The sequence below is a fragment of the Myotis myotis genome, unplaced genomic scaffold (genome assembly GCF_014108235.1).
Source record: "Myotis myotis isolate mMyoMyo1 unplaced genomic scaffold, mMyoMyo1.p scaffold_m19_p_15, whole genome shotgun sequence".
NCBI lineage: Eukaryota > Metazoa > Chordata > Mammalia > Chiroptera > Vespertilionidae > Myotis > Myotis myotis.
The window spans coordinates 16,191,739-16,214,965 of NW_023416319.1; the positions used below are offsets into that span (position 1 = coordinate 16,191,739).

At 55.2% G+C, this 23,227-nt stretch overlaps 2 protein-coding genes across 4 annotated transcripts in view; both read right to left on the reverse strand.

The window, feature by feature from the left end:
- Positions 1–3,176, reverse strand: part of SFXN2 (sideroflexin 2) — a 66,407-nt gene extending 63,231 nt beyond the window's left edge. For 2 of the 3 annotated variants that reach the window (XM_036336133.1, XM_036336131.1), the window contains exon 1: positions 1,784–1,899. The gene's annotated coding sequence lies outside the window, so the exon portion shown is untranslated. Of the gene's footprint in view, positions 1–1,783; positions 1,900–2,022; positions 2,055–3,093 lie in introns of those variants that run through there. The other variant, XM_036336132.1, reaches the window with a different exon arrangement.
- TRIM8 (tripartite motif containing 8) lies at positions 356–14,595 on the reverse strand. Its single transcript, XM_036336130.1, has 6 exons — positions 13,068–14,595; positions 3,661–3,756; positions 3,094–3,327; positions 2,023–2,054; positions 1,784–1,899; positions 356–1,432 (listed from the first exon to the last, which is right to left on the reverse strand). Exons 1-6 carry the CDS (start codon positions 13,635–13,637, stop codon positions 825–827), a joined length of 1,656 nt encoding a protein of 551 aa, XP_036192023.1. The 5' UTR covers positions 13,638–14,595; the 3' UTR covers positions 356–824.
- Positions 14,596–23,227: the final 8,632 nt, after the last annotated feature.

Sequence of the window (23,227 nt, forward strand, 5' to 3'; positions counted from 1 at the left end):
GAAGTTGCTGTGTCAAAATCCAGGCAAGGACCCAACTCAGGGCAGCCCCTCTTCCCCCGCTGACCTCAACAAGGGCTGTGCTATGGTTTTTTATTTAATTATTTTTTATTTCTCTTTATTATTATTAATATTTATTATTATTTGCTTTTGCTGTGGTCACTATTATTGGCAAAGTTCCTTCTTTTCTTTCCTGGACATGGGGTTCCTGTCTGTAAGATTCCACTCTGAGGCTGAAGGTGCCAAAAGCTGCTTGAGAAGTGGCCTTTGAACTCCGTCTGGGAGGATGGTGAGAAGAAGCAGGAGAAATCATTCTTGGTTTAAAAAAATTAAAAAACAAAGCCCCACAATCTACAGGTCATTTCTTACTCAGTCAGTGATCAAACTGCCCAAAAGAAAAACAGGAGAAGCAGGCCAGTGGGCACGGGTCCTTCTTCCCAGGGCTGGGTGAGGAGGGTGGCCCCACCCCCAAGGCTTTAGGGAAAGCTGAGGCTCCTTCCAGCCATAGGGGTGAGGAGGAGAAGGTGTGGAAGAAAAAAGGAGAGACAGAGAGAGAGCTCAGCGCCTTGAGGTAGACGCTTTCCCAACTCCAGGGCCACCTGCGGCCCCAGTGCAGCCCAGCTCCCACTGTCACTCCCCGTCCAGAGATTCATAATAAAAAAAATCAAAAACAAAGCCCAAAACAAAACCCAAAAGGACAAGACTCAGGGGAAAGAAGGAAGGGAGGGAGGACAGGAAGGTAGAAGGACAGGTCTCTGGATGCATAATTCCCGAGCCACTGGGGGCTAGGGGGGAAGATTCCCCAGCGCCCCACCGCCCGCGTGGCGTTAGCTCGTCACGTAGTGTTTGGTGGATGGCTGCCCATACACCCTGTAGAAATCCTGGTGGCCAGGCTGCTGGGAGGCGTCGAGCCAGTCTCTGACGGCCAGGCCAGGAAGGGACTGGGGGACGGAGGGTGCAGGTGGGAGCGGGTGTGAGTACTCCTGTGAGGGCACTGTCCAGGGAAAATGGCCGGAGCGGGGGTAGGGCTGGTGGCCGCCATGGTTGGCCACGGAAGAACAGTAACAGTTGTCCACGGAACAGACGAGAATCTTGCGGCCGCCATACTGGGGGAGCATGGGCTGCTGGGCGGCGGAGCCATTGGGATACTGCGATGGGGGGAACACAGGACTTGAGTGCACTGGTTGGGCGCCGCCTGGCAGGGCCACCAAGTGCTGCGTGGAGCTGCAGGGCCCCAGGGGCTGCCCTGACTGGCCCTCGCCGCTGGCTGTGCCCGCTGCCCCATACTGGCTGCCCACAGGGCCCGACGATGTCTCTAGGAAGCTGGCCTCAGGGAAGGCCATTGAGTGCTTGCGCTTTTCCGCCCCAGAGCTGCTCACGCCACAAGGGTACAGGGGGACGCTTTGCAGGAAGGGCACCGGTGTGCTGAAGGGGCCTGTGGAGAGTTTGGGACAAAAGACAATGAAGTTCACATCGTCCTCACCCCTGGGGACCTTTCTCATCTATAGGACCAAGCACACTATGTCAGCATCACCTTGGTTGGTGCTCACTACTCCATTAGCAAGTAGATACTATTATTATTATTATTATTCCCATTTTACAGTTGGAGAAACTGAGGCTCAGGGAGGTAATATGGCTTGCCCAAAGTTCCACAGCTAGAAGTGGCAAAGCCAGGACATGAAGGAAGGTCCACCTAACTAGGCCAAGCTGCCTCTCAGAGGAAAGGCTCTGGCATACACCCCTGCCCAAAGGGCTCTCTCCCTTCCATTGAAGGCCCCACCCTCACCTTCTAGCATCTTCCGCAGCTGCTTCTCCTTCTTGGCCACCTCGTTCAGGAAGAGCTTGGAGTTCAGGTGGCCGATCTTAGGGGGAGAAAGGCTGTTGCCCGTGCAGGTCTGGGTCCTGGGGGCAGTGGACGGGGCATCTGCTGTGAGGAGGTACCACCGGTGAGCCCGCCCTACCTCCCCCCGTGGGCCTGACCCTCCCAAGATGTATTCCCCTGAGAGCTAGGCGCCTCCTGCTCACCTGTCCATGAGGATTTTCACAGATTTGGTGTTCTAGGGAGAGAGAAAAGGTTTAGTCAGTGGAAAAGGCAGCATGGGAGAGGGGAAGACAAGAACGGCCCCATCCTCACCCTCCCCAGGCTGGGCAAACCTTGGCTATGGTGTGGCCGGGTGGTGGTGGGATAGTGGTGGCGTCTGCTTTTTTAGAAAATAAAAATAGCTAACGTTTATTAAGCACTTACTATGTAACAGACAATATTGCACGTGTTTCTTATACATCCATCATTTTATCCACACTACTACCCGAGAAGGAAGGTTTGCAGGCACTCAAACCTCTTAGTTGAAATCTTTGGGGCCAGATGTGGAATTATTTGGATTTCAGAAGGGATAGTGCCTGTACCATATATTATATATCACCCTCCAGTAGGCACCACAATTCAATACATCAATGTTCCTATAGCAAAATGTTTGAATATGTGTACTAGGTGAGATAAATAAGGACCATACATTGCCAACATCAGTTCAGGTCAATTTTTGCAGTTAAATGAGTTGCCAGAAGTTTTTTCTTTGAGTATGCAGAGATTACTAAAATTTGGAATTGAGGATAAAGGAGATCAGATCTGTAATATCAACCTCATTTGATAGGTGAGGGAACTGAGGCATAAGGAACATATAGCACTTGCCCAAGGTCACAAAGCTAGAAGGACAGGGTGGCTCCAAAGCCCTGTGGGCACACTGGTGGGGGAAATTGATTGGGGAATAAGAATTGCAGACTTGCCCGGCCGGTGTGGCTCAGTGGTTGAGTGTCAACCCATGAATTAAGAAGTCGCTTGTTCGATTCCTGGTCAGGGCACATGCCTGGGTTGCAGGCTTGATCCCCAGTGGGGAGTTTTCAGGGGGCAAATAATCAATGTTTCTCTCTCTTTATCCTTCTCCCTTCCTCTCTTTCTAAAATCAATTAAAAACAAAACAAAACAAAAAAAAACAATTTTTTTTTTTTTTTTTAAAAAGCAAACATGTTTTTAAAAAAAGAATTGCAGACGCCACTTTAGGAATGCCCCTGGTCCCACCACCAGTCCTGGGCCCAGCCCACCTTCATGAAGCTGACATCCTCTGTCTTGTCGAAGAGCAGCTGCAGGGAGCCCAGCAGCTTCTTGGCCTCCTGCATGCGTTCCCCAAGGTGCAGCGCCTGCGCTGCGTTCTCACTGCAGAACTTGGCCTGGGCCTTGTCCAGAACCTCCACTGTCTGCCCCAGGTCCTCATCCAGCAGCTGGTGCAGTTTCTCATACTGCAGCCGCACTTCTTCCTTCAGTTGGCTCACCTTCTCCTGCAGGCACAGGGGGCAAGGGTGGGCAGGCAGGTGAGCACTGGGGACCACTGGCTGCCGCTTCTGCCTGTCTGACATCCTGGATGGTAGAGTCTGGGACCCCAAACCCCCAGACTGCCCAGGGTTCCTCAGGGCAAGGTTTGACCTGCTGGTAGCACAGGGCTCTGTGCCAGCTACCCCTGTAGGGCTCAGCAACTGACAGTTCAGGGAATGGCTGACCAAAGGGTTCTGGCACAGAGCCGACCACACACAGATCCTCACCCAAATAAGGACGAGCCCAAGGCCCTGCACCCAAGCAGCCCCCACCCCAACCATGAACTTGGGCTTAGCTACCTCCACCAGGCGCTTGTCTGACTCGAGTTTGTACAGCTGGTCCTCAATGTCCTGCTCGCGCTCCTCCAGTCGGTCCTGCTGCTTCATCAGCATCTTCTGCAGGGACAGTGGAGGCAGGGGCATCAGAAGGGGCTGCAGCTCCACCCCTTACCAAGGATGGGTGAGCACCAACCTCCCCTCTATAGAACAGACTCATCCTGTAGATCCTTTGAACCAGGTGGCCTGAAATTTCTGCCGTCCAACCTCTCTGGCCCTCGTGCAATCCCAGGGGCCTGGTTGGTGACCTCTGTCTGGCCAGTCTGTTCCCCAGGAAAAGAAAGCCTGGGGTAGCTTCTCACACATATCTGCACCATGAGCTTTCTGAGGGCAGGGGCAGGCCAGTCTTGGTTCTAAGCACCCCTCCCCCACCTCAGATGAACCTTATCATTCCAGTAATGCTATGAGATAAGTACTATTATTATCATCCTCATTTCAGGGAAGAGGAAACCAGAGAGGTTAAGTAATTTATCCAAAGTACACAGTAAGTGGCAGAGCTGAGATACAAACTTAGGATCTGGCCGTAAGGTCTGTTCTTTTTATAAAATCTAATTAATTAATTAATTAATAATTTTTTTAAAAGAATAGTTTATTGATTTTGAGAGAGAGAGAAAGGGAGAAGAAACATTGCTGTGAAAGAGTAACATTGATGGGCTGCCTCCTGTATGCTCCCCACAGGGGATCCAGCCCACCACCCAAGCATGTGCCCTGACCAGGAATAGAACCAGGAATCCAGTGCCCAGCTGATGCCCAACCAACTGAGCCACACCAGCCAGGGCTATTTTTTTAATGCTCATTCGAGTACATGCTTAGAGAGAAGAAAGGAAAAGAAGGGAAGAAGGGAGGGAGGCAAGGAGAGAGAGAGGAACTGGGGATCAAACCCATATCCCAGGTATGTGCCCTGACCAGGAATCGAAACAGCAAATCCTTTGGTGCACTGGACGACACTCAACCAACTGAGCTGCTCCGACAGGCAGTAAGGCCTGTTCTTATCCACGGCGTGCTGCCTCCCCCGGGGTGCCCTAGCTTAGAGATGAGTACCCTAAGGTGCAGAGGGTCAAACAACCTTACACTTGGGAGCAGCAAGCCAGCCACCCCCACCCTTGTTCTTGACCCTGAGAGCCAGGCCGTTGAAGTCCTTGCTAACTCCCTCAGCCCCTCAGTTGGACCCAGGTGGAAAGAAGACACTGGCTCTCCTAAGACCTGAGGCCAGTCCGCTGGAAGGTGCTGGACCAAGCTACTATTTCAGCCCTTCACAGCCTATCTCTACAACCCCTATCCTCCCAGCCTTGCCCATCCCAGCTGCTCCATCCATCCTGTCATCCCCCTCACCAGCATACCTCTTCAAATAGGGTCTTGCTCCTGCTCAAGAACCCTCAATGACTCCCTCCTTCCAAACATTTTAGCACGGTAATGAAGGCTCTCTTAAGACCTGATAGTATCCTGCCCCCAACACTCTGTGCACATTTGAACTCCCTGCACCCTGTTGATGGTTTTCTGCAGTCCACAGTGCCTCTTCCCTCTCCTTCTCTATCCTTCAAGACCCCACTCCTCTAGGAAACTTCTCATGGCCCCTGCTCAGCGTTTATGCAGGTCTCTCCCAGTCCTGGCCATGCAAAGGGGTTGTCACATTCTGCCTGCCCTCTATAGCTCTGCTGTGTAATATGGTGGCCACTAATCACATGTGACTATTTAAATTCAATTAAAAATAAGTGAAATCAAACATCAGTTCTTCAGTTGCACCAGCTTCAGTTTAAGTGCTCAATAGCTGCATGTAGCTACTGGCTAATGTACTGAATATTAAAGAGACAAAACAGCCATCATCCCAGAAAGATCTATAGGATACATTATTCTGTAATTTGTTTCATAAACTGTGGTTTGATCTCCCTACAAAACTCAAGGCCTCTTGAAAATAGGGCTTTGCTGCTATCTTTTTTCACCTCCCTTCTGAGCCAGGCCACACAAAGGCCCCAGAACCCTATGGATGCATAATATGTTTACTGAATAAACCCTTGGGTTTTACACATAAAATAAGGTTTGCAAAGCCAATTGCACAGAGCCTTGCTCAGTGAGTATATACTCAACAAGGAATGGTTCTTTTTCTTCCTCTCTGTGGGCCTCAGAGTGACCCTCAAGTTTGATGCCATGACTCCCACTCCCATCCACACCCAGCTGGCTTCCTAACCTGCCACCAATCCCTTTCTCACTCCCCAACCCATTTTACATGGGAGGAAAGCAAGGCCAGTAAGGAGTTCAGCGACCCCCTTTTGTGTTGGTGGCTAAACAAAACACCAGGACCCTGAGAGGAGGAGGAGGTGGGGGCAAGGCTCTTAGCTAAGCTGGGAAGCCTGGGACAATCTCCCCGAAAAACTTAACCCTTCAATGACCCAGGACAGGAACTCTAAGAACCAGCCCTAGGAGACCTTGCCCTGCCCCCAGCACTTGCCCTTCCAGCAAGCTCCCCACACCAGCCCAACATGCACAGGTATCTGTTGCCAATCTGGGATTCAGTACCTGTTCAGAAACACGGCTGGGTGGGGGGCAGGAATAGAGGTAGGTATTGGATCCTCCCCACCTGTGAAACGGCCCACAGTTGTGCGAAGAGGGCAGGCAGCACCTCACAGTATGGCCCAGATACATGCAAACAACTGCACACACACAAGCACACGTACTGCTCTGGGGCTCTGCGAATACCTCATGCAGAGTGTTGTAGCAGGTGCACAGGTACTTGCATCCAACCCCCTTCGGGTGAAGGCTGGACTTCCTGAAGGCCCCAGACAATTGAGGGAGGCTTGCCATAAAGGCAAGGTGGTCAGGACACCCTCTTAGGAACATAATGCCTTTTTACCTCCCTGTAGCAACTGGCCCTCAGATTTTTGCCTGCTGGATACCTTGTACCCACACTCAGGAAGACAGTCCCCCAACCCCCCATGCACCTCAGACTTCAGGCCACTCTTGCCTTCCCAATGCCCTGCATATCTGTAAAGCCCAGGTCCCATGCCCCACACCCCCATCACCAAGGACTCCCTGCTCAAACTCACCATCATCTGATTAGGGGTGCACCTAGGGCTGAGTCCCAAATGAGGGGTGGAAAAGGGGGGCCCCAGGTGGGTTCCCAGCCCAGTTTCCCTCAGAGGATAGGAATGGAGCTGCTCTGCTCCCACCCTTCAGACCAGTGGGAGGCCCCTCCCTTGCCCCCCGAGACCCTTTCTGGGAGTTCATGGCTGACCCCTCAGGGTAGAGTCAAGGGAGGTACCTCCTGTCCAGTCCTGGGGGGGACTCAGACCTTTCTCTCTTCTCATAGGCTTTTCTCAGAGCCTTTCCTGGCAGCACTTCTACCCTGGGACCCTGCAGCATCTTCTCTTAGCTTCACCTGTCCCAGGTCCTGGTTCCTGCCTGCCCACAGCCCTCTGAGGTGGGAGCCCAGGCCAGGCCCAGTAAAGGCAGTGCCACACTCCCTAGTAGGTGGCTGGGTTTTTCATTTCCCCTCCGCCAGCTCAGAGGCCCTTGGGCTCCTGTCTTGGCTGCAGGGGTAGGGGAGGGGGTCCATGCTGGCCAGCTTACCTTTGCAGGGGGTGCCCTCCTTGGGGCCAGGTGATCTTAATCCTGCCACAGGTAACAACTGGGGGGATGCAGAGGGTTGGGGGACTACTGCCACCTCAGGCACTGGGAAACTGGGGAGACTTGCTGCCCCTTCATTACCTCTCATCTCCGTTACACCAAATGCCTGAATCAGGCTGCTGAGAAGCTGGAGGATGGGGAACTGAGGAAGCAAGGCCTGGACCCCTCTCCACTACCACCAGCCTCCTTTCCATCTCAACCTCCAGGGAATTGCTGAGACCTGAGGCCCCATCGCCCACCAGGGAAAAAGCCACAGCTGAGATCATCCCACCTTGATTCAGAGCAAGGACTCTCCACGTGGGGTGGAGGGCACTTTATAAGCTGCTCCCAGCCCACAGTAAGTCACCTGGACTGTGGCACAACTCAAGTGTGCAGGAGGGGAGTGGAAAGGAGCAAAGCGGGGAACCATGGTCTAGACTAGAAGCACTTGAGGGACCAGGCCTCCTCCAGCAGGAGGGACAATATGAGCCCCAGCCCCGCTCCACAGGCTCTGGTCCAGATGGGACCTGCTCACTCCTGTCCCTGTCCCTGAGGGCCAAAGACCTTCCATGATCTGCTCCTGAATCTGTGAGGGCAAAAGCATCAAGAAGGCTTGAGAGCACTTCATTCCCATTTCTCCAAGGCCCCAGAACATTCTGCTTCTCATACCTGTCACCTAGTGTTCTAGATTCTGGAGGGGGGGCAATCACAAGCCCCTTACATCCCTGCCCTGGGAAAGCCTCATGTCCCTGTAGAGCCTGACTGGCCAGGTCCAACTGGCATTTTTGGTGTCAGACTGGACTGGGCAGACGGGTGAGGCCATGGGGACTCTAGGCTGTATAAAAGTTAATAAATAATAATAAAACCCACAAGTCAACCTTGAAGAGAAGCAAGGTCAGGAGGGAACAGGGCCCCAGGGGCCGGGCCAGAAGCAGGCCTGAGGTTTTCAGACAAAGCCAGGGCTGGGTCCAACAGCCCCGGTGGTGGGAGGGTGGGGGCAGAAAGAGGGAGCTAAGCCACTCAGACCCCTGCCCAGATGACTCTCATGCTGGCTCCAGCTCTGGCTGCAACCCCTGCTCCAGAGCTACCCTATCCTGACCTCCTCCCCAGCTGCCAAACCTACTCCCCACTCTCCCACTTAAGACCTCATCCCAGGAATATGTCAGCCTCCTCTCTCCCTGGGCCACAGCACTCTCCCCTTGTCTCAGAGCAGCTTCTGCCTGCCATAGATGGCCCCTTTCCTGCCTCAGCTCCTGCCTTGGGCTACCTTGTGCATCCCCAGGCTGGGCAACCACAGACCCAGAGAGAAGAGGTTACAGGGCAGAAGCCAGGGCAAGAAGAAAGGCAGCACCTGGGAGGCAGGCCTGGCAGACCCCAGAGAGGGCTTCCCAGCTGCAGAGTCAAATTAGCTTTTGCCATGCAGAGAGCAGCGCTCTGGGGCAGCAGAACAAAGAGGCGAGAGAGAAAGCCCCCCTTTGTCTGGGTTTGAATGCCAGGCCAGCCGGGAAGGAAGGCTTTTCCAGAGCCAGGGATGAGGCTGCCTGCTCGATCCAGGCTAGGGGCCCCAACCAGGCTCACCTTCTTCCTGTGCCCACCCTGACTGCCCCCAATAGAGCATCGCAGGATCCATCCAGGCTGCTACCTCTGATACTGCCACAAGCAATAAGCTCACCCTAAGGTGAATCCCATCTTCCCCTTCCCTCCCCAATTCCCACCCCACCAGGTGAGAAAAGTCGCACAAGACTCACAACCACCAACCACAGCCTGAGCAGGCAGTCACGCTAGCAGTCATGCTGACAGTCATGCACACCCACTCAACTTCACCTCGCAGGTGTGCAGCATGCTTGTTCTCTCACTAACACACACACACACACACACACACACACACACACACACACACTCTTTCTGACCCCACATCACACATACATAGCTACATAAGTAAGTCAGTCACTCATCTCATACCTTCTGAGATACACACGAGATACAAAAAATTTGTCACATGTGAGAGACACAGCCAGCATGCTGGCTACACACACCTGCAGACTGACATGGATGCACAGCTACCCAGAGTGCAGGAGGCAGAGGAATCAATAGGATGTGCATGATAGGCGCGCGGCTGTGTCAGCAGTATCCTGGGGAGGAGGTATGTGTGTGTGGGGCTGGGGTGGGGGGGCCTCTGCCTGTGGCCCATGGAGCAAGGCCAAACCAGGCCCCCTTCTGTGTAAAACTCAGGATGGTCAAGGAAGGGGCACTTAGGACCCTCGTGCCTTGAATACACACAGCCTCCCCACCCCAGCTCCCACCCTGCCACAGGAGTATGATGGGGGAGGAGGCACCAGTGGGCTGTGCACTGCCTGAGTGGGCTAGACCAGGACAACCCTCACTCCAGCCTACCTGACACAGACACATGGAGTGGAGACCCAGCATCCCACCCAACCCCTCCAGCCAAAGGCAATGTGAGAGCCTCTCCAAACTGGCCCAAGCAGTGGGATCCCCTCCGTAAAGAACCTCTCAACTCTAAACCTCCAAGAAAGCAAGGAACATTTCCAGCCTTGATCTGGGAACCTAGGAATCACACAGACATAACTATGACCTGAACACACACACACACACACACACACACACACACACACACCTTGCAGAGCCCCTCACACAAGATAACTAGGGCTTATCTTGAGTCATCTTTCCAGGTTGAGGGGGGTTATGAGATAGAGGTGCTCATACCAGTACCATGTTGCTCAGAAGAACCCCTAAACCTAGGGGACGGAAGAGGATTTGAACACCAAGGCTGCCAGGCCTGAACCCACCTAAATGTCCTAATCTTAGGCCCTTAGGACATATTTAGGGTCTGGATATGTCCCAGAGAGTGGTCTCTGAGGCCCATGCAGTGAGCATCCAGGCCTCAGGGCAATGTGGCCTACACACCGGCTTCCCAAGTGTAGAACGGGGCCATGGACTTCACAGGCCTACCTCTGAGATCCCCTGCTAGTCCCCACCACTGAATGGAGGCCCTGTTTGCCTCCCCGCTGGGCCCCTGCTCCAGGCCCCTGGCCCATGCACAGGTGAGTGCTTTTGAGTAAGCAAGTGGAGCCACCAAGGAGAGGTTGATCGGGGTTTTCTATTTCTAGCCAAAAGGGCATTTCAGTAGCCACCCCCTCCCCTCTCCCAGGAGGACAGAAAAAGAAGAACAAGAAGCAGAGCACATTTGAAGGCATGTGCTAGGTCCCCACGCTTCTGTTCCTATATCCGGGAGAATTCTGTTGCCCTCATCCACGGTACCAGCAGAGGTCCTTTAGGACTGATTCCCAAGGGAAAAGAGGCCCAGGAAAAGGCCCTCCCCACTGTGTCCCAGAGAGGGTGGAGAATGAAATGGGTTCTTCCATTCAGGTTCTCCAAAGCTCCCTCCCTCCCCCTTGGTGGCACTCCCCACCCCCTTCCTCCACATTCAATAAATCCAACTCATACTGAGTGGTGTTGGGCTATTGAAGGGCTTCCAACTCCAGTACCCTGGGGCACCGGAGAACCCTGAGGGCCTAGAGTGGGGGGGCTGGAGAGGGATGAATAGGAGGGGGATGAGACTCAGGCTGGGGGCACAGATGCTGAGCAAATAGATTGCACATCTGGCCCTGATGCAACCCACTACTTCTGAGTCCCTGCTCACGCTAGGACAGGAACTAACACACACACACACACACACACACACACACACACACACACCCAGAGGCATGCACGCACGCATGCACCCAGCTGCTGACAAAGTTCAGGGCCTGCTCCCATCCAGTTCCTCCCATGAGCTGGGGATCAGGGACCTGCCGGTGGGAACCTCAGGATGCACTCTGCATGCATGTGCCATCCCTCCCACACCCCAACTACACAACCAGGAGACAGGTGCATTTGAGGGCAAAGACACTTGCAAACACACACATCTAGAGATACCCTCTTACTAGCAAGTTAGGTACAATTATGTTTTCTCCCCCACCCAAATGAAAGAACCCCTAGCACCGACACAGCTAAGAGCAAAACTTTGGGAGGGGGCACACATACACTCACCACCCTGGTTGCTGTCCCCTCCCCTGTTCCTTCCAGCCCCTCACTTTCCCCTGCCAATCCCAGGACTGAGAGCTGGACAGCCCCTTTCTCCTGCCTCTGCCCTTTCCCAGCCTCCACTCCCAAGCCCTCCCATCTTTATGAACAGCAGCAGCTTCCCAATACTGAGGAAAACCCGGGCTGTTCGCCCTGGGGCTCATCTGCTTGCCCCAGGCTTCTGCCTTTTCTAACCCTAGTGGGGAGGGAGTGGAAATGGCTCCTCTCGCCACCCCCCACACTTCCTTTAAGAAACCAGAGGCCCTGTACTGGCACAGAAACCCAGAGCTCGCCCATCGGATTGGAAACTAATTATACAGCAAATTTTATTTGTTGTCCCTGCCCTCAGCTTGTGGCAGCTCTCTTGCCTTTTGTTAGTTGTCTGTGTGTGTTTTTTAATGGCTAAACACTGACTCATTCTGACTGTCCCTCCAAAGGAAACAGCCCCCGTGTACAACCGTCCCCTGATCACTGCTTCCTCATACCCAAACTCCCCACTGGCCTCCACCAGCCTCCAGGGGCCTCCACCCAGAAACACTCCCAGTCCTACCAAAGCCCAACCTCACCCCCAGGCCCCAAGCTTGGGCTTCTGAAATGGCTCATACAGTCTCAGGCCAACCCCCTTCCTCTGGTATGACTCAACTCTGAAAGCCAGGGGACCAGGGAGGGACTTAGGAGGAGCCCCCCTCCACCGGAGCGGACGGAAGTATTGCCTCAGTCCAGCTCCAAAGCCTGGCCCACAGGCCTGAGGGGGAAGGCGGTTTTGACATTGGCCGCTGCTGCAGGGTGTATACAATGGGAGGGGATGTGGTTCCGTAATCACTCAGCCGGCAGCCCAGGGGAGCCAGCTGCCTGAAACCAGATTGTAAGGCGGCTCAACCTTAAACCCACAGGATTCTTTTTCCGTCTTCCACTTCCCCTCCCCAAATGTGGGAGGGCTGTGATATAGGGCTGGGCTGGGAGCAAAGGGCTCAGGGCGATGAAGACACATACTTTCAGGTTTGTTCATGCAGGAGCGTTCGACACACAGGCACACACAGGGCTGCGATCCCCACACACGGAGAGCGGGCTCTCCGGAATAATCCCAACAGCTGAGACCCTGTCCCGATACTGCTGGCTGCCCGGGCCTCGTCCTCACAGATACGGGAGCGCTGCTCTCCCTCCGGAAGCTCCCCTCCACCCCCCAGTGCGTTTCCAGTAGGGCTTGAAACTAACATGGCTGCTTTTGTTTACTTCCTCATTGGTATGCCAACATCATGGATCATGTCAGCCACAGCAGCGGCACCAGGACACTCATTACATAAACAGCAGCTGGAGATGCAGAACCTGGGTCACTGCCTTGGTGACTTCCTGCAGGGCCTTACAGAAACCAGGCTGGGGGAGGGGGCTGTGCGGGAAAACGGAAAAGCAGCACCCAAACTCGAACAGCCCCACACCTCAGCTCCACAAATGACTCACAAGATGGGCTCTCTGAGCACAGGTGCAGAAATGGATTAAGTAGCCATGGGGGGATCCTTCTTCCCAGAATCTGACCCCAAACTTTCAGAGTATTCGAGTCTGGAAGGGAGCCTCTGGCCTGAGGTCACGGAAGTCAGCCTGCCTGGATGGGTGGTCCCCGGGCGGTAGGGAGTGTGTGTGTGTGTGTGTGTGTGTGTGTGTGTGTGTGTGTGTGTGTGTAGGATACTTGCCCGGATCTCATTCCTCCGGATCTCCACGTCGCACACCGAGTGTCCCTGATGCGCACCGCTGTAGTAGCAGCAATATTGGCACACGGCCACCTGCTCGGCCTCGCAGTGGTAGAGGCGGTAGGCGTTGTGCTGCGGGCAGCTCCAGGCCCGCACGTCGTCCGCCTCCACCAGGAGGTGCCCGCGGGCGGTGGAGGGCTGCTGCAGGTGCGTCTGCACGTGGGACTGGCAGCAGGGCGCCTCGCAGCGCAGGCAGACCTTCTGTGCGGGCAGCGGGGGGCCGCGGCGGCAGAACACGCAGTGCAGCGCTGTGGGCGGCTTCTCCACGTGCAGGGCGTTGAACTTCTCCACGATGTTGGTGAGCTTCAGGTTCTTCTCCAGGCCCGGCTTCTGGTTGTAGGCCTGGTTGCACTCCGGGCAGCGCACCAGGCCGCTGTCCTTGGCCCACGCCTCGCCGATGCATCCCCGGCAGAAGTTGTGTTTGCACGGCAATTGCACCGGCTCCACGAAGACATGCAGGCAGATGGGACAGATGAGTTCCTCCTCGAAGCAGTTCTTCCAATTCTCCGCCATGGCGGTTGCGGGCAGGGGGGCCCGGGCAGGCCTTCCCAACTCCCCAACCCTGGGGGTCCGGCCGGGACCGCTGCAGGCCCACCGAGCCCGGAGCTCCGGCCCCGGGAGGCCCCGGCAGTCGCTCAGTCACCAGCGCCTTCCGCGCGCCCGCCCGCCCCCCGGAGGGAGCCTAGGTCCTCACGCCGCGCGCGCAGCCGGTGGCGTCTCCTCCTCCCGAGCGCCTAGCAGGAGGCGGCGGACGGCGCCAGGGCCGCGGCCGGGGCACCAGCCCTGCAGGGGAGCGCAGGAGTCCAAATTCCATATAAGAGGCCGCCTCCCCGTCGGCGCGGCTAGGGCAGCCCCGGCCCGCGGCCTGCGCTGGGCCCCGCGGCTGACATTGGGGCGCGCCCCGCGGCGGACGGAGCCCTGGAACCGCACTCTTCCTCCCGCGGCGGCGGCAGCGGCAATGGTGGCTCCCTCCGGCTCCCCTGCGCCGCGCGCCCCTCGCCTCGTCCGGGGTCCGAGGGCCGGGGAAGCAAGTGCGGCCGCGCCGAGGGCTACGCGATCCGGGCCGGCGGTCGCGGGGCGGTGGCGCGGGCGCCGCGCGGCTGGCGGAGCGTCCGCGGGTGCGGGCGGCGGGGCGCGGGCGGGCCGACTCCGGGGCGCTGCGTGCGCGGCGGGGCAGTCATTCAGATGAAATTCCAGTCCCCGGCCAGAGACACCGGCCCGCCTCCGCCGGCCTCCTCCCTTCACAAATAGGAGCGGAAGGGGGAGGGCGCGGAGGGGAAAAAAAAGCCAACCAGCGCGGGAGGGCGGGGAGCCCGGCGGCGCTCCGGCCTGACCTCCGCGCCGTCACTTCTGCGCTCCCCCGGGCCCGGCGCCCGCGCCCCCGCCGCGGGGAGACCCGCGCTCCGGGCCGCGCGGGGCGGGCGCTCGTGCCGCCGGGGAGAACCGGGCTGGGTCCAACTAGAAAGGAATTTTCCCAACTGCTAGCGAGCGGGAGGCGCGCGCCCGGCCGCCCTCCCCTCCCCTCCCCCGCCGCCCTCCCCCTCCGCCGCCCCAGCCTCACCCCGCCCCCCCCCCCCAACACTTTCTTTTCTTCTCGGCCTCCGCTCGGGTCGGGGAGGCTGCGGGCTGCCGGGCGGCCGGAGCCTGCGCGCGGCGGCGGGGCCGGGCCGCCTCCCTCAGCGCCCAGCCATCTTGGGCTCCTGCGGCCGCGGCCCAGGCGGAGCGGCGTCCGGGGTCCGGGCGCGCTCACTCGAGGGTCCGGCAGCGATCTCTCTCTCTCTCTCTCTCTCTCTCTCTCTCTCTCTCTCTCTCTCTCTCTCTCTCTCTCTCTCTCTCTCTCGGAGAGCTGGCGGCCTCTCTCAAATTAGGAGAGAAGGGAGAAAATGCCAAGTCCCGATTTCTCTCCACCTCTGCTCCACCCACCCCGGTCCTTTCCAGAAAATAAAAAAAGATTAGAATTGGAAGAAGTCGGCAGAAAGGCGAACGGCGCCCCCCACCCCCACCCCCCGGCTGCTGCCCTGGCGACGCGTCCGGGGCGGGCCCGCGCCCGTCGCTCCGTCGGCGGGTCGGTTTGTCCGCCCGCAGCTTCTCAACTGCGGGGAGGGCACCGGGCAGGGTCTCCGCAACGGCGGTCGCCTCAGAGCTTTATCCTCAGATCAAAAAAAAAAGGATCTGAAAGCCCGACACTCGCATCACAGCCACCTTCAGCCATCTTGCGCGCATTATTATTTTAGGAATAATCTGTTTAATAAAAATAGCTGTCTCTGGCCCCCTCCCCCGCATCCCGGGCTCCCCGCCCCCTTTTAATCATCGTCTCAATAATAAAATGATCCGCGGGCCGGGCCGTCCGCGGCGGCCCTTTCCTGCCTCAGCCCGCTCGAGCTCGGGCTCTCCGTCCCCCGGGAGGGAAGGGGGCGCGGTGGGGGCACTCGCCGCCGGGGCTCGGGAAGGGGTGCGTCCCTGCTGCCCGCCAGTTGGCCTCCGCCTCCGCGGGGAGGGAAGGGCGCCCTGGCTGCCACCGCGCTGTGGCGAGGCGGGCGGGCGGGCGGAGGAGGGGCCCCAGCTCGCGGGACCGGCTGGAGGGGCGCCCAGGGGTCCCGGGTCTTCCCACGACGGCCCGGCCTGGGAGTCTGCCGGCCGGCGGGGGGCGGGGGGTACAATAGGCTCCCCGAGCCGCAGAGTGCAGCGGGAAGGGCGGGGACGCAGGCGGGCAGGGGGTTGCGGGGAGCCGGACTCCGGAGCTGGGCGGAGAGGCTGAGGGTGGTGTTTCTACGGCACCGCCGGTCCCGCTACTCGGGAAGGGGCGGGGAGACGGGGAGGGGCGGCGAGAAGAGAGCGGCGGCGTGACCGCGGCGCCTTTAATCAGCACCCGCGGGCTCGGCCCACCCGGCGCAGGAGAAATAAATGGACAGGGGAGGGGAGGGCGGGGCGGAGCGGGGCGGGGCGTTTTGCCCGGAAGTGCTGGTACAGCTGCGGAGGCGCCGGCCCCGCCCCTTTTCCCTGTCTGGAGTTGGAGGCTGTTTCGGAGGACGCTCCTGCTATAGGGCCCCAAGCGGAGGCCCCGCCCCTTTAGGGTGGGGCAAACCAGAGCTCCTCACGTGACTTGTACTAACTTGGGTTCATTAAACATTGGATGGGAGGAGCCTTCCGCGCTTCTTAAAAGGGCGATGGTGACCACCTCTTGGAGGGCTTCTTCCCCGTCGCTTTCTGCCTGAGAGGGGAAGGAGGGTTGCTAGCTCAGCTCTCTGATGCAATGAGCAGGTAATTGCAATGGTTCACTGTGGGACAATTTTCCTACGTCCTCATCACTTTAACCCCCATTTCTGACACTTAAAACTACTACGCAAGATTGAATATTAATAATTTATATTAATAAAGAAACGGAGGCTTGCCCTAACCGGTTTGGCTCAGTGGATAGAGCCTCGGCCTGCGGACTGAAAGGTCCCAGGTTCGAGTGCATGTACCTTGGTTGCGGGCACATCCCCAGTGGGAGGTGATCAATGTTTCTCTCTCATCGATGTTTCTAACTCTCTATCCCTCTTCCTTCCTCTCTGTAAAAAAATCACTAAAAATATATTTTAAAAAAGAAACGGAGTCTTAAAGAACTGAAATAATCTACCATGGGTTGATCAGTCAACAAATATTTAACAGAAGCCTTTATGTGCCAGGCATTTTTCTAGGACTTGGGGATTCCTCAGAGAACATGTACAAAGAAAAATTTTTTATTAAATATGTAGGACTAGAGGCCCGGTGCACAAAAATTTGTGCACTTGGGGGGGAGAGGGGGGTCCCTCAGCCTGGCCTGTGCCCTCTCGCAGTCTGGGACCCCTCGGGAGATAACAACCTGCTGGCTTAGGCCTGCTCCAGGGTGGCAGAGGGCAGGCCCAATCCCTAGATGCAGCCCCTGGTCAGGCTCAGAGCAGGGCCGATTGGGGAGTTGGGGCGCCACCCCCTATCATGCACAGAGCAGGGCGGATCGGGAGGTTGTGATGCCACCCTCAGTCACGCTCAGGGTAGGGCCGATTGGGGGGTTGGGGCACCACCCCCTGTCACACTCAAGGCAGGGTCAATGGGGAGGTTGCAGCGCCACCCCCTGTCACGCACAGAGCAGGGTTGATCAGGAGGTTGGGGAGCTTCCCCCTGTCACGCACAGAGCAGGGCCCATCAGGGGGTTGGGGCACCGCCACTCTCACACTCAGGGCAGGGCCGATGGGGAGGTTATGGCTCTACTCTGTCACACACAGAGCAGGGCCCATCAGGGGGTTGGGGAGGTCCCCCCTATCAGGCACAGAGCAGGGCTGATCAGGGGGTTGGGGCGCCTTCCCCTGTCGGGAACAGAGCAGGGCGGATAGGGATGTTGTGGCCCCAGCCCCTGTCACACACAGAGCCGCAGGGCGATCAGGGGATTTGGGCGCTGCCCCCTGTCACACTGATCCCGGTGCCGGGAGGCCTCTTGGCTCTACTGATCCCGGTGCCGGGAGGCGTATTACCCTTTTACTATATAGGATAGAGGCCTGGTGCATGGGTGGGGGCCGGCTGGTTTGCCCTGAAGGGTGTCCTGGATCAGGGTGGGGGTCCCCACTGGGGTGCCTGGCCAGCCTGGATGAGGGGATGATGGCTGTTTGCAGCTGGTCACACACCCTTCAGGGTGGGGGTCCCCACTGGGGTGCCTGGCCAGTCTGGGTGAGGGGCTGAGGGCTGTTTTCAGGCTGGTGGGTGACTGAAGCTCCCAACTGCTCCTTTTTTTCTTTCTTTTTTTATTCTGGGCCAGCTTTAGCCTGGCTCCAGCTCTGAGGCCTCTGCTGCTGAAAGCAGGTATCTGGTTTGTTTGGGTTCTATTATCGAAACTCTGTATCAACTCCAGCTCTGAGATCCCGGCGGGCTGAAAGCAGGTTTCTGGGGTTTTGTTTAGCTTCTATATTTGTAACAATGTTTCAAACTGCAAGTTCAGGGGCCGGCAAGGCAGGCGGGGAACGTTGGAGTCCTCCGTCACTGAAGCAAGCAAGCCTCATGTTAGTTTCAAGCTGCCTGGCTGCCGGCCGCCATCTTGGCTGGCAGTTAATTTGCATATCTCGCTGATTAGCCAATGGGAAGGGTAGTGGACGTATGCTAATTACCATGTTTCTCTTTTATTAGATAGGATAATTTCTGTGATAGTGAGGGGCTCACACACGGCTCTCCAAAAAAGTGGCATTTCAACTGAAAAATGCATGTTTAGGAGTCAAGCAAGTGACAACCTGGGGGAAGAGTGCTTTAGTCAGAGGAAAAACAAATGCAAAAACAATCGATTAGGCATGTTCTCGGGCAGAATAAAAGCTGTGTGGTGAGGGAGAAGACAGGTAGGGGCTAGAACACACAGGGCCTTCCTGTAGGTCATGGTAAGCAGTTTGAACTTGAAGCTGGTTGTGAGAAGCTCTCAGATTTGGGATATATTTTGGAAGTAGAGCTAATAGGACTAGATAAGGGTTAGATATGGGATGGAGAGGAATCAACATATAATACTAATGGAGTAGGAATGGGATCAAGATGTGCTTATCACTGTGCATATATATTTTTATGTGATATATATGTTTATATGTGTGTATATTACCCCAAAAATGTTTAAAATTATTCCTTGGATTCCTAGGATTTGGGCCTCAACAAGAGGCTGAATGGTGGTGCCATTTACTGAGAAGAGAATGAAAGAGGGGTAGGTAGGTTTGGGTGGGGAGCTTGTTAGTAGTTGTCTAAGTTGACTCAGGTATCCCAGTAGAAATGTTGAGGAAGCGATGGTACATACAGACTCAGGGAGGAGGTTTGTGCTAGAGATTATTATGGATTTCAGAGTCATCAGCTGTTACATTCTAAACGGTAGAACAGGTTCAAATCCAGTTCAGTGTGACCCGTGGGTGCTGATTCTTCCATAAAAACAGAGGGCCTATCTGCTCCAGAATCTCTCTCTCCTTATTCCTGATGTGGGGGCTAATGTGGGCCCTTCAATGAGAGAGTCTGTGTCTTTAGCATTTGGCATCCCCTCACCAGCTGAAAAATGAAAAATGAGTGCATGCATGCATGTCTCAATGAACAAAAAGGGAGAAAATGGTTTGCAAGCCCTAGTCCCTAATTCCACATTCCAAAGATGGCGCACAGAATAGCAAGGCCTAGCCGTGGCTGGGTGGCTCAGTTGGTTGGAGCATTGTCCTGACACGCCAGGGTTGTAGGCTGGATCCCCAGCTTGTGCAGGAATCAACCAGTGAGTGAATGGATAGGTGGAACACCAAATCGATGTTTCTCTCTCAAATCAACAAATAAAAATAATTTAAAACAGTAACACAAGGTCTAGCTTGGAGCAGAGGGTTCTTTTGTGGCCTCCTCAATGATGACCTCCATTATTATTTATTTAGATAATAAATCTAAAGGATTCCTCTCATTTCTCACCTTTTTAGACAAGTCACCTTTGATGACTTGTAAGACATCATACTCTTCTGGTTTTATTTTTCTAACCACAGTCTTCTCTAATTTCCATCTCAAAAATGCTGTTGGTCTTCAGAATCCTGCCCTCCATTTTCTTCTCTTACTAATCTATACCTGCTTCCTGGGGCATCTCATTTATTCCTATGGCTTTATTACTGTTTATATACGGATGACTCCCCAGGCAGTATCTCCAGCCCAGGTCATCAGCCTCCTAGTTGCAGATCCATGTAGTCAACTATGCTCTCCATTCAGATGTCCCACAGGCACCTTGAATTCAATGTATTGGAAATGAAACTTCATCCTTTTCACATTCCTGCCTGTTCCCCTTCCACTGTGATCCCCATTTCAGCCACTGAGTTACCAAACTAAGGATTAGGGGGACAACCTTGACATCTCCCTCTCATCTCTCTTATCCATTCAATCAGTCTTCAGGTCCTATAGATCCTACTGTTAAATATCTCTGATAATTTACTTGTACACTGATTACTCACTTAACATCTTTGCTTGGAGGTACAACAAACATCCCAAACTCAACATGTCCAAAAACTATACTAATTTCTGCTCCCCCTGAACCTCTTCCCGCTGCAGTCTTTTGCTTCTCGGCAAACATCTGATAGCCAACCTTTCAGCAAATCTTGACTACTTCTTAATATCTCTATTACTTTATTGTAATCTGTGGCCTGGATTATTTCAGTAGGTCCTAACTAGTTTCTCTGTTTTTGCCCTAACTTCCTGGCGTCAATCTCAACAGAGAAGCCAGAGTAATTGTTTAAAAATATAAGTCAGATTATGTCAATTTTATGCTCAAAATCTTCCAATGGCTTCGCACTTCAACCAGAATAAAAATCAAACTTTTATAATTACCTGCAAGTCCTATACAATCTGGCGGGGGTGGGGTTGGGGGTGGGAAAGGGAGGAGGTGGTTCAAAATGAAAGCTTGATGCCTGAAACCATATACTTTAGGCAACTGGGACTCTACAGTTCCCAAGAAGAGTTTTGGGGCTTTTGCCCTTGTTGTTCTGCCTGCCAGGAGAGCGTTTGAACTCTGGGCACTGAACTCTCTTCTTTTGCTCAGTTCATCCTTAAGCATCCTTCAGGTTTTGACTTAAATGTCATTTCTTTCAGGAAGCCTTTCATTGTTTATTTTAAAATATATTTTAATTGATTTCAGAAAGGAAAGGAGAGGGAGAGAGAGAAATATCGATGATGAGAATCATCGATTGCTTGCCTCCTGCATACCACACACTGGGGATGTGCCCTGAACCGTGACCTCCTGGTTCATACTAAGCCACGCCGGCTGGGTTCAGGAAGACTTTTTTTAAAAAATATATATTTTTACTGATTTCAGAGAGGAAGGGAGAGGGAAAGAGAGCTAGAAACATCAATGATGAGAGAGAATCACTGATTGGCTGCCTCCTGCATGCCCCCTACTAGGGATTGAGCCCGCAACCCCAGGCATGTGCCCTTGACTGGAATCGAACCTGGGACCCTTTGGTCTGCAGGCCGACACTCTACCCACACAGCCAAACCAGCTAGGGCCAGGAAGCCTTTTTAAAATCTCCCTAGATGGAGTTGGGCACCTTCGGTGTGTATACCCTAGCATAGCCCTTTAATAAAGGGTTAACACTAATTGAGCACTTACTATGTGCTGGGCATCTTGTATGCATTATCTCATATAATCCTTGCACAAACTCTATGAAGCAAGTATCCATTTGCAGATGAAAAGACTAAGGCACAAGTTAGTTAGCCTTAGTCACACTGACAATAATTGGTGAGGCTGGGGTAGGACCAAAAGCAGCTTACTTCTTCCTCTTTTATGGCTCTTCCTTGCCATTGTTTCTTGTCTGTTTTCCCTCACTGCATTATAAACTCCTTAAGGCCAGGCAGGCCTGTGTCAGCCTCCCAGCATGTGGGAGAGTGCCTGTTATAGGTTTGGTGAAAGAACAAGTGAGTGAACATATTTTCTAGTTCTTCCCCTTTCCACAGTGGGATTGTAGAGGCTTCCTCGTCTGTCTTATAAAGGCTGTGACCCAGAGGGCCCATTCTCCTTCCTTTCAGGGCTCTCAGTACTGAGATGGGAGATGGGCTGGCAATGGGTGCAATTGGAAAAACAAAGGAGCAGAGGTGTTGCCCTCAGTTTTCTGGCCCCAATAAGGCCACTACTCTCATCACAACTTCAAAGTCTCCCTTGCCCCTCCAGTTACTCAGAGAGCTATGCCACACAACCACGGGCAGCCACCAGCATCATCCGGCTCCTTCCTTCATCCTGCCCTTAGCTCTCTCCCAAAGGCTTTCAGGCACTAAGGAAGGAGGGACTGGCCAGTCCCATGCCTCCCATAGAAGGGGCCTGGAGTTGACCGTCCCTCCCAGACCACATCCTGACCTACCCCTGCAGTCTAGGGACACAACTCCTGCCCAGCAAATCACTCCCCTCACCCCACCCTGGCTCCCCACCTGCTACCCCTCTGCAGCCAGCAGCTGCCTCAGTGTCTGTCAGGCAGGGTTGAGTCACTTCAGCATGCATTCTCCTCCTTGTCTGGCCAGTTTGGCAAATCTCTCAGGCTCCCCAGCCCCTGGCCCTGGAGCCTGTGGGCACCCTCGCCCCCCAGCCAGGGCTTCTTATCCCCTCACCCCCAGGAGCCCTTCTCTTTCCAGAAACAACCCCAGCCTAGTCCTGTCTCTGGAAATCACCCAAGCACAGGATCTTGCTATTCTGGACTCTTTGGAGCAAGAACCTCACTGACCCTGGATCCTCTTGGCTAGTCAGAGGAGGAGGATTAGACAAGAACCCCCACCCCTGGTCTCCAAGGAGAAAGGGGAAAAGGTATGGCCTGGGCCATCTGGGGTTGTCAGCCTGGCTCCAGACCCTCCCAGGTCCCTTGCTCTGACTGCCAGAGGGACCGAGAGCCCCAGACAGGAACTGCTCCACTGCTCCAGGGACCAGCCACAGTTCAGTAGGAGGTCACAGGCCGAAGGAGGAGAGCTGTCCTCCTCCTGGGTAAGGTCCCCATACGGCTAGTTCTCACAGAACCGTCCCTTCACAGGAGCTGACACCCGTCCCCTGCCCTCTTGTGATGCCCCCAGGACCTATGCCACCAGCCCCAGTAGAACCGCCTGGATGCTGTAGCTGCATCTCATCCCAGGCACCAACAGAAAAGACCCTGCTACCCCCAAGGACAATTAGGCCTCGCAGGAAGGGAAAGACGGCGGCGTGAGGACACAGAGCAGTCCTGCAGGGCCCAGGAACCCTGTCTCGGAGCAAACCGCCTGCCTGTCTGTAAGTTCCCAGGCCCTTGCTGTCTCTCCCCTGGGCACTGAACTGTTTTCCACACCATGCCCTGGAGACAGGAGCTGGGCAATCCAGGGGAGGAAGAGCCACCCACCTCCTCACCCAGACCAGGCCCCGAGAGAGAGGTTGCTAGGAAGGGTGGGCGGGCCTCAGTGTCTGGTGGGTGGCTGGTTCTGAGGCTGCTCCTGCATCGGGCCCCAGGCTGTGCATTAGGAGGTGGGATTTCGCAGTCTAGTGAGGGGAGTGGCTGTCTCTTGGCCCAGCTGGAAGTGGGAGCGAGGACTCCAAACTGGAGGTGAGGAAAACTGAGGGGAAAGGGTTTTGGTGAGAGGAAGATAGAAGAGGAATGAAGAGCCTTTAC

Coding starts and splice junctions, on each gene's coding strand:
- TRIM8 (XM_036336130.1), bottom strand. CDS start 13,637: ATGGCGGAGAATTGGAAGAACTGCTTCGAGGAGGAACTCATCTGTCCC. Junction 3,328..3,660: donor CAGACAAGCGCCTGGTGGAG/GTAGCTAAGCCC, acceptor CTGTGCCTGCAG/GAGAAGGTGAGCCAACTGAA. Junction 2,055..3,093: donor AGGATGTCAGCTTCATGAAG/GTGGGCTGGGCC, acceptor CTCTCTCCCTAG/AACACCAAATCTGTGAAAAT.